General features: G+C 38.4%; 1 protein-coding gene across 3 annotated transcripts in view; it reads left to right on the top strand.

Moving 5' to 3' along the window:
- Positions 1-13162, top strand: part of nbr1a (NBR1 autophagy cargo receptor a) — a 61803-nt gene that overhangs the window by 27658 nt on the left and 20983 nt on the right. For 2 of the 3 annotated variants that reach the window (XM_085966397.1, XM_085966394.1), the window contains 7 exons: positions 625-763; positions 2619-2903; positions 3676-3765; positions 6368-6535; positions 6828-6903; positions 10311-10418; positions 11784-11936. In XM_085966397.1, the coding sequence (XP_085822523.1) occupies positions 625-763; positions 2619-2903; positions 3676-3765; positions 6368-6535; positions 6828-6903; positions 10311-10418; positions 11784-11936 (1019 nt within the window). The remainder of the gene's footprint in view (positions 1-624; positions 764-2618; positions 2904-3675; positions 3766-6367; positions 6536-6827; positions 6904-10310; positions 10419-11783; positions 11937-13162) is intronic. The other variant, XM_085966396.1, reaches the window with a different exon arrangement.

The raw sequence follows: 13162 nt of genomic DNA, 5'->3' as shown, positions 1-13162 counted from the left end.
CATTAAGTGACAATGACTGCATTACTTGCTAATGCTGGAGGCTGCAAGTGATTGATTTATTTTTGTTACTGCTGGTCTCTGATGAGTGTGTACTTAAAGGACAGAGGTGAGTTTTTTGGGTGTTGGAATAGATTTTTTTTAAACTTGAATGTATTTACTGACTGATTTAGTTGGAGGCTGTAGAGTTACAGGTATAATGTCCTGTGAAGCAGCTTGAAATTGGCAAAATAAAATACACACATTGAAAGACAATGTAACTTGAACCCTTGGGAAAATGTTTAAAAGTATTTGAACATGGAACCACCATCATGCCTTGGTGGTTTGTGAGACTTTAATCCATTCTAAGTCCTGATAGTTTGAAAAGAAAATTCCAATAGCAGTTCTATGGTCACATAAACCATCAATCTCCATATTACACAAATTGTGAAAGGTACAATAAGTGAAGTCTGTTTGTCTGGTGAATCAGCATTGAATAGTTTTCTTTTAAATAATTTAACTAATGCTACAGCTAAGCCTAAGGACAGATGGGTATCTATCAACATAAAATATTCTTGCCTTACACTCCTTTATTTCATTTGTGTTTTTTCTTTGATGGTTGCTAATACCTTTTTTTCCATTTTGCAGGCCTGTTATTTCAACACTGAGTGCTGAATTTGTGGATGAGAACTTCCCTGATGGTACTCATCTTCAGCCAGGAATTAAATTTATCAAACATTGGAGAATGAAGAACACCGGCAATGCTAATTGGACATCTGCCACAAAAGTGAATAGCTGCCTTTCTCTGTGTTACAATTTAGCAATAATTTCACTACGTCTGCACTGATGGCTAACTGATAAAATGGCAATGAAAGTAGTGCTGTAATCAATTTTTTGTTTGGCTGTAAATGGAAAACCTCGCGGTCAGATATGACAGTCGGCAAAATCTGATAGCCTCTCTTATGAGTGAGTTCTAAAGGTTCTTTCACAGGTTTGCAGGGTCATTGTATGTAGTTTGTATTTGTTCTGTTTATGTGTTGCAGACTTTTGCTGTACTTTTATTGTCTCTGTTTTCTCCTCCGTCATACTCTATCTGCTTCCCAGCTGAGCCAGCTGCTGGAAGGTACAGCACATCAGCCCAGGCACGACCATTTCCCTTCCCCATCCCAACCCCTCACACAAATGTATTTAGTCTTTGCTCAGTAACTCTCAGAACAGTGTGGTTGCTGTGAGGAATTAAATTTGCATTTTGTCCCCACACCCAAATGTCAATGTTCCCTATGCGTTGTGTCATGGTGCTGAGTTACTCTTGAAGTCATTCAGACCCTGGAGAGATTAAGTGTTTTGTTAGGTTTTTCTTTCTTCCTCTTCTCTGACCAAGCTGAAATTTTAAATTGGTCTTTTTTAAAATTTAAAGCACGACTTGTATATTTGTATTTTTATGTTAATCCATTTTGACTGCTCTTGGTACTAGAGTGTAAAGAGTTAAATAGAGAAGAAGTCCAAACACAAGCCTTTTTGGATTTGGCTAAGGAATAGCAGGGGTACGATCACATTGTTAGAATTATATTGAAGCCCGCTGAACAAATAAAAGGAAATGAACAATAGTCATAATTGTAGGGAATAGCAATGAATTAAAAATAGACTGGGAGAGGGAAGATTGTGGTGAGGTGGAGGGGATAGTTTGTAGTGTGTTCAGGACTGTTTGTTTTCAGTTAACAGGAGATTTAACCTAGTTCTTGATAATGAAGAGGAGCAAGTAGGTGATCTAAAAGTGATCACAATATAATTAGGTTCAGTGAAAGAACAGAAAAAGAAAAGTTGAGGACAAGGATACTCGACTGGAAAAGCAAATTATAGTGAGTTTAAGCTTGGATATAAGGAAAATTTGGCAACTGTAGATCCAGAATGGGAAATATTTCTACAGAAGATGGAAAGGGTATAAATCAAGAGCATTCCATTATGGGGGGGGGAAAGGAATGACTGAATCGTAGGCTGGGCTTGCATAGATGAATAGGAAGATCAGATCGAATTTGAAACTTGACAAAAGTATATAGCACTTATGGGACAGATTTAAAAAAAGAAATCCAGGACAAATGCAAAGAAGCTATATAAGAAGGCTACAAAAGGCAGATTAGAAAGTCTAAGTATAGGAGAAAAACGATTAAATAAAGGACAAGAAAAAAGCTTTCCAAAGGGACATTAGTAGTAACAGGATAGTCGTGGTAGGGGTATGATCACTAAAAAATGAAGGAGGCAAGCTTTTATTGGAGGCAGAGAGATTAAGAGTACTTTGCCTCCGTTTTCATGGTGGACATTGAGATTGCTCTGGGTCTCTCTGTTGGTTCTCTAGTTAATGGAAGTTAATATTCAAACGAGAGGTAATACTAAAGAAGTTACTCAAACTTAAGGTGGATAAATTGCCTGGACCAGAGGTCTTGCACCCAGATATGTATCTCCATACTGATTGATCTGGATCAATGTTGACAGCAGTTTAGACCCAGAAAGTCTTGCCCAGTTGTCTGATAGTTTGTGAAAATGGAGAATGGGAAATGATTTATTAAAATAAAGTCTGACTTATTTGGTTCGAATTTTTAAAATACTGAAATGAATTTACATTTATTCTTTTCATGTTTTGACAGCTCCAGTTCATGTGGGGGAACCTCACTCTGGCTTTCTCTGCAAAAAAGGAAGTATCTGTTCCATTCCTACAACCAGGAGACATTGGTATTGTCTCGGTGGAATTTGTTGCACCCAATTTTGAAGGCACTTACACTTCTCATTGGCGCTTGGCTCATAAAGGTGAACAATTTGGACCTAGAGTATGGTGCAGCATCATTATTGACTCCCAGTTACTCACTGAAGCCCAAGATGGGAATGAAAACTCCCTTTTTAGCTCTATTAAGACTAGATTTCCTGACAATCGGGTAAGTTGAATGAAGCAAATATTTAAACCCAACGTGGATTGTTTCACTGTAGTAAATGTGTGTTTTGAGAGTTTTTTTTTGTACGACAGTCTACCAAATTATATGAAAGTGACACTTTTTCTGTTTGTTTCAAAAATTAAAATTTTTTGGAGAACTACCATTTTCAAAAAGCATACATTTGCTAGGTAGCATTACTTATTTATGACCCGTTCAAATAAACAAAACCGCAAACTATCTAGTTTTGTCAGGACGTTGTTTTTGATGTGAGGCAGTGTTAAGGTAGACATCTTTGTAAATGTGACCGTATAACTGGAATATCTGATCTCAGTTTGACACTTGAGTGCACTAAAATCAAATTAGCGTGAGTCTTGGTGGGGGGGGTGTACGACCTGTTCTTGTTCACAGTCTATTGACTCCCTGCAGGACAGCGTGCGGAATAGATTCTGCAATGATGCTTCCCGTAGACAAGTATTCTGGTGATAGCTCTACAGTTTTATAAACATCGACCACCCTCCGCTATCTCACCCAAGTGTCCATTTTTCTGTTCACCCCTTGTCCAATTTTAGACTTGGCAAAAGGTAGTTACCCTATCACACAGAGGCTAATGGAACCTCTGCTGTCATCCTGACTGAGACTCATTAACTCGGCACATCCCCGGGATTGAACCTGAGATTTTGCTGGCTCAGGAGTAACCTGTAAAGTTATTTCAGTAAATGAGGATGAGATAGTTGAATTTGCCCTAGATTAATAGAGTTGGAATTTTCTTCTTTAGGACGAGGCTTCCTTGGCTGCAGGGACTGAGGAGCAGCATATTGTGCCCGATCCTGAAGAAGCGGAATCCTTGGAAACAGCAACTACAGTAGTAATCAACTATAAATACATGTTTTAGAGAGTGCAATACTTAAAGGAGCTATTTACTGTAAATTGATATTGATGGTAGAATTCCTATAGTGATTCTACAACTAATAATCTGACATTTTACAATTAGGTTTTTTTTTCCTTTTCTGATTTTCTTCTCAAGTTTTGAAGACATGCTGGGGTATAGGTGCCAGTGCCTTTCAGTAACTTTGCTAAGTGGCACTCATGTGAGCGAAGATGTGGGGCTAAATATTCTGCCAATTTTTTTTCAGTGGCTCTGGGACAGCCATGTGAAAATACTTACTTGGGGACGCACTCTGTCACGTCCCACCTCTCTTCAATTTCCTGGTGGGTGGACTCATCTCTGAGCAGGTGCATGCAAATTAAATTGGCCCTCCATGAACTAACCTCCAGCATTCTAAGGTTGGTGGAGGTGACCATGGGGGTTTGAATGAAGAGGACCTTATGCACAGTGCTCCCAGAGCATGGCCATGCACAAGCCCCATCAGCTGCTGTAAACATTTGACCACAAAGATTTTCTTTTGGCAGATCGGTGGTCACCTTCTTCCTCCTGTGGTAAGTCTCCATCCCTAGTCTGGTGTGACTTCCTGGCAGAGGTGGAGGAGCCTGGCTCCTGCATTCTAATTACCCTGGGGCCATAAATTTGCCTGATGTCGGGAGCATTTCCATGGCAGATGGAAGTCCTGCCCCATCAGCGATAGCCCCATTCGTAAAATCCAGGCCATTGAGCGCCAGCAGGCTATTCCAGCATGTGGGCATCACAGCTGAGCCCAAACCTGTCCTCATGCAAAATCCACATACATACTTTGTGGTATGGATTATGAGCTAGCAATCAAGAGTCGTAAGGTATCTCCATATAGGCCAGGGATTGAACTAGTGTCTTCGTGGTCTGCATTGGGAGCCTTATTCCATTGATGTCTTTTTTTTTTTATGGAGTCTGCCTATTTGTTGCTAAAACCAGCACTGATAATCTGTTTTATGTAGTACATTTAATCCGTTAACTGAATCCAACGTTAAGAGCCCCATTTCCTGGGACTCATTTGTTCTTTGGTAACCCCCTGACTGACTTTCAGTATTTTTCTCATTGGTCTGGTCTAAATCTCAGCCTCATGTTGCTTAAAGTCTAACTCCCTGTTGCTACAGGGTTTGCTCTCTAGCCTTTGACAGCTCCAAAGAGTTAGCAAGAACTTGAGAGAAATCAAGGTTAAGAATTCAGCCAATCAAAGCTCATCACTCTAGTGCATTAGTCCCATCATGGTATCTAATTATATTTTGAATAATATCCGTCGCTACCGTGTTGCTTGGCTGATTATTTCAACCATTTATCATTTTTTTGAATAAAGAAGTTTTCCTGGTTTTCAAGTTTAAATTTACTTTTTTCTAATTTGAATGCATGCTCGCTGGTCCTACTTTCTTGATATGGATAAGACCCTCCCATAACTGCCTTCATTCTGCGCTGTAAAGTTTAAAGGAGACAAAAGCCGTGGGGACTTGTCAAAATTCCAAGTCCTACCCCTTTTTTACGGAAGAAAATTATAGTTTCGCTTAAAATATCTTTCTTTTTAATTTTTATATATCCACTCCATATTGGTGATCTTACTTGTAGGTCTCTGTGATGATGATGCAATTGATGTTTTTTAAAAAAGAAATTTGGGTGAAATTACCATTTTGTTATAAAGTATGGAAGGACTTCCCTGGATTTCCTTCTCCTTTTAAATTTCTCTAACCTTTCCTCAAACCTCCACCACTCTACACTTGGGATCTGTCTTTTAGCTCATTTTCTGTACCCTTTCTAATGAATGCATGTAATTTTGTGGCATGCTAGATGAGTGCAATTGCAATAAGGGAAACAATGGATGATTATTACATATTCCATGAATGATGGTGAAATAGCTACGGGTGAAGTTGAAAGAGATCTGGACGTATTAGTAGACTGGTTGGTTAACATGCAGAGCAGCGATCAACTAAGCAAATGGCATGCTAAACTATATGCGCAAAAGAGTAGAGTATGAGTGGGAAAGGTAATGTTTAAACAGCGCAGTGCACTGGTCAAGCCACACCTTGAATACTGTGTCCAGTTTTTGTCACTAAGACATAAGGGAGATATTCACGCACTGGAGATGGTTGAGAAAAGAGCCACAAGATTGATCCATAGCATCACTGCAAAAACTAGAAAAGCTTGTCCTTTACAGCCTTGAAAGGAAGTGACTGTGAAGGGGCCCCGAAGTATATGTAAGCTAATAAACGGTACAGAAATGGTAAATGTGAAACAGTACTTCAAATTAAACCTAGACATGAAGGCAAGGGGGGTAGATTCAAACTGGTGAAAGGCAAATTTAGGACTGATTTCAGGAAATTATTCTACACACACCATGATCAAGAACTAGACTTGACTTCTCAACAAGGTTGAGTCAAATCCTTAATTTGTTTAAATATGAAATTAATTTTTTTTGAGAACCATTTCTTTAAAAAAAAAAGTAATCTAGAACTTTTAAGCTAATAAATTTACAAAGTTTTAGTGAATGGTAATTAGATCGTAGTTTGACCAAGACTGATAAAAGTTGTAATTTTCTTTTTTTTTTTAGAAAGAGACTTCCTTGACTGCAGATACTGAGAAGCAGCCAATTGTGCCAGTTCTTGAAGGAGCAGAGTCCGCAAAAACAGCAGCCATAGCATTGCCCAAACTTCAGCGTAAAGACCAGCACAGGGACTTTTACACAATGGTGCCATCTGTAGACCTTCTGACTGCACAGGTATATACTGTGTGCTGTAAAAGCTGGATTATACTGGATATGTATACTTCTGTTTTTAGTTCAAACTATTTGTTTCTTGCAGAATTAACTGCATATATTAGCATGGCTTATGTATTAGGAACTGGTGCAAAGGGCACATGGAAGATTCCACTCTTTAAACCAGCAGGCTTATCTATTTTTGCTCATGTGATTATGTGTGTACATTCTAAAGTTTATCATTTTTGAGAGCACTATAATTGTGAGGATGACTGCAGTAAGGAATCATTGTAATTTTGTTTCCTTATTGTTCTAGGATTTGCTTTCATTTGAACTGTTGGACATAAATATTGTGCAGGAAATGGAACATGTACCAAACAACACCCCAGTTGGTAAGATTTTAAATTACTTCATAATCATAATCAACTTTATTGTCATTGTTAGTGCACAAGTGCAGTACAACAAAATGTAGGCTTGCGGCTCCCGAGAGTGTACATTTAGATTAAGACATTTAAACATTCAACATTCATTTGGCTTGTAATACATTAACATAAACATAATAAAGTGCATTGGCAGATGTGCAGGCTTTAGAGTTTATTTGTGGAGTTCAGTAGGATGACAGCCCTGGGAAAGAAGCTGTTCGGGTGCGAATGCATCTGTAGCGTCTCCCAGATGGCAGGGGGGCGAACAGACTGTGGCTGGGGTGGGTAGGGTCTTTGATGATGGTCAGTGACCTCCGTAAACAGCGTTTCTGGCATATGTGCTCTATGGTTGGTAGCCGGGTGCCAGTAATGCGTTGGGCAGTTTTGACTACCCGCTGCAGGGCTTTCCGGTCATAGTAGCTACAGCTGCCATACCATACTGTGATACAGTTCGTCAGGATGCTCTCTATTGTGCAGCGGTAAAAGTTAGAGAGGATCAGGGGTGACAGGTTACATCCCTTCAGCCTCCTTAGGAAATATAGGCGCTGCTGGGCCTTCTTCACCAGAGAGGAGGTATTGAGGGACCAGGAGAGGTCTTCCGTGATGTGGACTCCGAGGAACTATAATCCATTTTACCAATAAAGCCTTGTCATTTAACTGCTATCTTGATAGAAAATCCTATCGTTGGGTTAATTTTGAGCACGTTTTAAGCTTCAAATATATTTAAAACTTCATTCTTAAACAAAAAGTGAAGAATGTAAGACCATCATTACAGTAGTTATCTTACAAAAACAGATTGTGACTGCTGTGTTGGTACAGGTACAGGAAACTTTTTTTTATCCGCACGGACGGGACCGACGTGGTGCCGGTTCATCAAAAATTCCAGATAACCGAACGCTATAGTAAAAGATACGGAGCTAAAGCAACAAACCCAGCTTCAGAACAATGGGCACAAGTTGCAAGCGTCTCTGTAGCTTAGCAGCCACACCCTTGCACAGCAACAAATGGAGTAAAAAAAAGTAATAAAAGTTACCTGAACCTACTCCTGAATTTTGCCGGTTAACCGAGATTTCCAGTTATTTAGGTGCCGGTAAATCGAAAGTTTCCTGTACTGTTACCAGTGAGTTATTAATTTTTAGTCCATCATTACTAAAAGCTTGATCTAAATCCCACATACCCTATCTATGGCTTATGTTAAGCTAGTAACTACGGCATGATCCTTACCATGCATTATTGAAGCTGTGAAAATCTTTAGCATCTTTGCCCCAGATCACACCAGCGCAGTTTTTTGGAAACATTCTCCCTGGTGTAGTAGAACAAGCTAGGTAATGACAATTTGTAGTTAAATTAGTATTCCAGAATTTAACTTCACTGAGGATGCTGCCTGGTAAGAAGAAATACAAATATGAAGAAAAACTTATAGGTTGGGTCTTTTTTCATTCGAATAACTCTGATTTTAGGCCAAGTGTTTAAAATTATGAAATCCTGTTGCCCAGATAATTTTGGAAATTTGCCAACTGTTCATACAATTTCAATTTGCAAAGCGGCCAGCTGTTTTCTATCTTTTAATCCACATTCCTACCAATTATGAACAGGTGACAATTATATCCTATTGGGACTTGTCAAACATGGTGTAAATGTCTTTTTGGGTCCTATATAGAATAATGAAGAGATGCAAAAGTTTTTGCATAGCAGCAGTGGAGACTAGAAGGGTCAGATAATGTTGTAGTTTTATGCTTTCATTTAAATTTCAGGATTTTTGTTACTGCCTGTAATGCCCTTGTACAGGAAACTTTGTGTTATCCGGAGGCTAAGTGTCCGGCAAGCTCGAGCCACCGGCAAAAATCAGGAGCTGTTTTGTTAGGGTTTTTTTTCTTCTCGTGGCTTTTGTTTCAACAGTCAGGCTCTGGAAAGTCTCTCTGAAGCTGTTGCTAAGCTACAGAGACGCTTCCAAGGTACAGGCCAACTGTTTAGAAGCTGTTGCTAAGCAACAGTGTTTGTTGTCAGATACGGAGATGAATAGCTCCGTATGCTTCAACATTAACGCTGGTGTGTCCGGCAGTTTTGAGGGAACGGCAACAGCTCGGTCCCGTCGGTGCCGGATAGCACAAAGTTTCCTGTACCCATATTTGCCTTGTGGGATTAATCCATTCTTAATTATTGCTGGAACTTAGAGGTCTTATATACTTTTGGCAAGACATCTATTACAATATGTATTGTGGCTGTTGGCTATGTGACTGATAGAAAAAGGTTACAAGATTGTGTGCATATAATAAAGTCTGTTTTTCAAGGTTTCTTTTTAAGCTAAGTTTGGACCTTTTTTAAAAAAAAACATTCAAAATGTTATGAAGTTAATTTGTGTATCTATTCTCTCTTTGTCTAAAATGTTAAAATAATTCTGAAATGATAAATTATGGTTCTGACTGGTTTCTAACCCAGGTATTTTATAATGATCAAAATCCAGACCTCTGGTCATAAACAGACATAAAAAAATGGCAACAATTCAAGATCATCACACTGCTGTAGATTACCCAGTCAGTGTGCCCAGAGGATTGATTACCTGCTGGAAACCTAAACCTATTCTAGAGGAATAGATTTGAAAAGCAGCGAAGTTATGTTAAACTTGTAAAAACCTTGGTTAGACTGTACTTGGAGTGCTGTGCACAGTTCTGGTCTCCATATTACAAAAAGGATGTAAAGGCACTGGAGAAGGTGCAAAAAAGGTTTACAAGGAGGATACCAGAACTGAAAGGTTACAATTATCAGGAAAGGCTGAACAGGCTGGGGCTCTTTTTTCTCTCGAAAAGAGAAGGCTGAGGGGTGACCTACTAGAGGTCTAATAAAATTATGAAGGGGTTTGATAGGGTAGCTGTAGAGAAAATGTTTCTGCTTGTGGGGAATCTAAAACTAGGGGTCATAGATATAAGATGGTCACTAATAAATCCAATAAGGAATTCAGGAAAAACTTTTTTACCCAGATTGTGGTTAGAATGTGAAACTTGCTATCACATGGTGTAGTTGAGGCAAATAGCATAGATGTACTAATCTAGGTTTCCCCTTAAATGCATGAGGGAGAAAGGAGTAGACGGTTATCCTGATATGGTTAGATGAAGTAGGGTGTGGGGCAGGGCGGGGGGGGGGGGGGGGGTCGTGTGAAGCATAAATATATAGGCTCAGACCAGAATGGCCTGTTTCTGTGCTGTAAATTTTATGTAATTCTATGTAACTAGAATTTTTACACTTTATGAATCATTTCACGTATTTAAAAAAGCTGTAAGGTAGACATCTCACGTTACCTTTTGTTACTTCTCTTAAAATTATGTAATCTTTTTACACATTTCAGTTTTGCGATTTAAAATTCTGCTTTTATTTCCAAGACATGACTCCATGCATGTCACCGTTGCCCTATGACGGCCCACTAATGGAGAGGCCATACCTCGGTCAGATTGAAGAGGAAAATGAAGCTAACTTCAAGTCGAGGTTTGGTAAGAAAATGTTTGGTTTTCATTCCGGAGCTATGGACTGGGATTTAACAACTTTGATTGCAGTAGTTTTGGTATCTGGAGCAGAACTTCTCTGGTATTGAGTCCTCCTTGCAGTGGAGCCTGTCTTCTCTGTATTGAACCATCTAGTGGTTATGTTCCACCTAGTGGTGAAGTACAGTCTCAATCCTCAGGTTTCTTGTTTCTAACTTTTACTGATTTTTCAGATTAAATTTGCAGACTTCAAAATTATTCCTAATCTCTAATTGATTTTCTTTTTCACCCGTGAATTTCTAGTTGTGATTTTTTTTTTTTTTTACTTGCTATTATTTCCCCTGAATTTCTGTACCTCAAGTCTTGTGACATATGGTTCCTTCCTCTTTCAGTTGCACATGGAGATAGTATATGATGTGTGCAGGTTTTTTTCATTTCCTGACTACACTGCCAAAAGAAGTCTAAGCAAAATAAAATGACTATAACTTTTTAAAAAATCTAGCTTAAATTTAATCAGTGAAACGAATAAGTGAATGAATGCATTTTTGAATAGTTGAATCATTCGGAATGTGTAACATTGACCTATATCCATTCTAAACTGGAAATTTCACCCTGTGGCTCAACTGTTCCTGCAGCTAGCTGGAAAAAAACAAAACAATAAATGTGACATTTTTAAAAAACTTAGTGGACTGGCGTTTTGTTTGTTTTTTACAAGCATTTTCATTTGTGCTTTAAATTGTAAGTGTTCTAATTATAGGTGGTGCATTTGCACATCTAAAAGCCTGGGACTGTTGGTTGATTTTGGCAGCTTATTCTTAACTGTAGCCTTGAAAGAAAATGGATTGAAGGGAGAATTGAAACAAAATTCTTTCTCCCAAAAAATATGTATTAGTCATTTGTGGGCTAGCACTAGAAAAAATGACTGAGCTGCTGGATTGTTATATTTTTTTTAAAACAATTTACTAATGCCCTTCATGGAAAGGAACTTGTCATCCATAGCTGTGCCTCTAGTCCACACTATGTCATTGATTTTTAATACCCTCAGGGCAGCTAACGATGGGTAATAAATGTGTCACCCACATCCCAAGAACAAGTTAAAAATAAATACCCGTGAAGTAATATTATCTAGCTATCAGTGACCAATGGATTACCACTTCAGTGGTTTGAAAAATACTATTTACAATTATACGAGGGTGGCTTTGTAGTTAATAGCCGTTGTTTTCAAGTCTATTAACAAAAACACTTTGAACGCTGAACTTTGAGAATTCCTCACTAAATCCTGCGATTTCTAAAGGGCGGGCTGTAATTTTAAAATTGGAATTTGGTAATTCATATCAATAATATTTGATGCTCATCTTGTATCTCTCCTTGCAGACGTGACGCTGGGGGAAAAGCCAACAGATCATCATTTAGAGGAGGGAGAGGAGGACATCAGCGGGACTCAGTTTGTCTGTGAGACAGTTATTCGTTCTCTAGCTTTGGATGAGGCACCTGATTTGCTGCCACGCCGCAGGGGTAAACCAGACAGTAAGCTTTTGTAGAGGATAAAAGAGACTAACCAATAATGGCTTGTGTGCTATTAGCATTCTGAATGTATGTAGAAAATATGAACAGTTGTGGACTGTGGTGATTTGAAAGTAGTTTCTAGAAGTGCCTGCAGGGAAGAGTCTGCTGTCCTACATGTTCAACTACTATAAGCGGTTCCATTTGCTGTGAAGTAACAGTTCCATGTTTGATATCAGAACTGCCATTTCTCAATTGGAAAATTGCTTAGAATAAAAATTGTTGCTTGTTTAGTGCCCTATCCTGGGCTCTTGTGTTTTCCATTTGAGTTGTTTTGATTAAAACTATCACATTATAATCATTTGTTTTTAAAATAAAATATTCTCCATAAATTAACCATCTTGAAATAATTAGATTAAAGGTCAGGTTTTTTTTTAAACTGACCTTTGCAGAGGTCTAATTGCATGCACATTAAAGTTCAAGTAGGGTCTGTTTCTTTTTGGAATTGCACTTGTGTTGCTTTTTTGGCACATTTGTAATAATGTTTCAGAATTAAACTGAAGAAATAGAAACCCTGAATTAATGCTATAAAATATTGTGTTGCTTATAGTGAGCTGCTAAACGATCTCACAAAGCCCAGCAAGTCAAATTTCCAATGAGATGTCTGTTTTTGTGGGACTAATCTCTCTCTTGCATAACATTATAAAGCAAGAAGGAGTAAAGGCTCTTACTGTTGCGCACTATATAGAATTCGCTCTTCTCTCAAACCTGCTTTGTCTCCTATGGACAAAGATTCTTCAAAGTAAATCTAGTAAAACTCCAGCCTACTTGTCTATCCATGCATCTTGCCTGGTTCAGCCTGGACTGGTTGCCTACTTTGGAATAGTGTTCCCAAGGTCAGTGTAGCCTCTTGTTCCATACAGTATTGAATTATCTCTATCTGTACTTAATCATTTATCTATTTAATGGTGCATTGCGGCATTTAAAGTATAGAAATAGAGGGATGTTGTTTCCAGTAACAGTAGAGGATGAATGGTGCTTCGTTTTCTAGAATTACTAGAGGTTGTTTCTTTAAGTGAATTTGTTTTTTGGAGAAAAAGAAGGAAAACACGCACAATAATGGAAGTGTGTTTGGGGTAGGTACAGGAAGTTTTAGTATCATACCTTCCTATAACCTATACAGTCCTTAAAGCTTCATAAATATGTAGCACTTTAATAATTAAAAATTAAGAAAAAGTGAAGCTAATAAC

The sequence above is a fragment of the Somniosus microcephalus genome, chromosome 24 (assembly GCF_052327205.1).
Source record: "Somniosus microcephalus isolate GS21.2 chromosome 24, FLI_Smic_1.0, whole genome shotgun sequence".
Taxonomy (NCBI): domain Eukaryota; kingdom Metazoa; phylum Chordata; class Chondrichthyes; order Squaliformes; family Somniosidae; genus Somniosus; species Somniosus microcephalus.
Note: the sequence above shows the minus strand (reverse complement) of the source record. Positions and strands in the feature narration are given on the sequence as shown.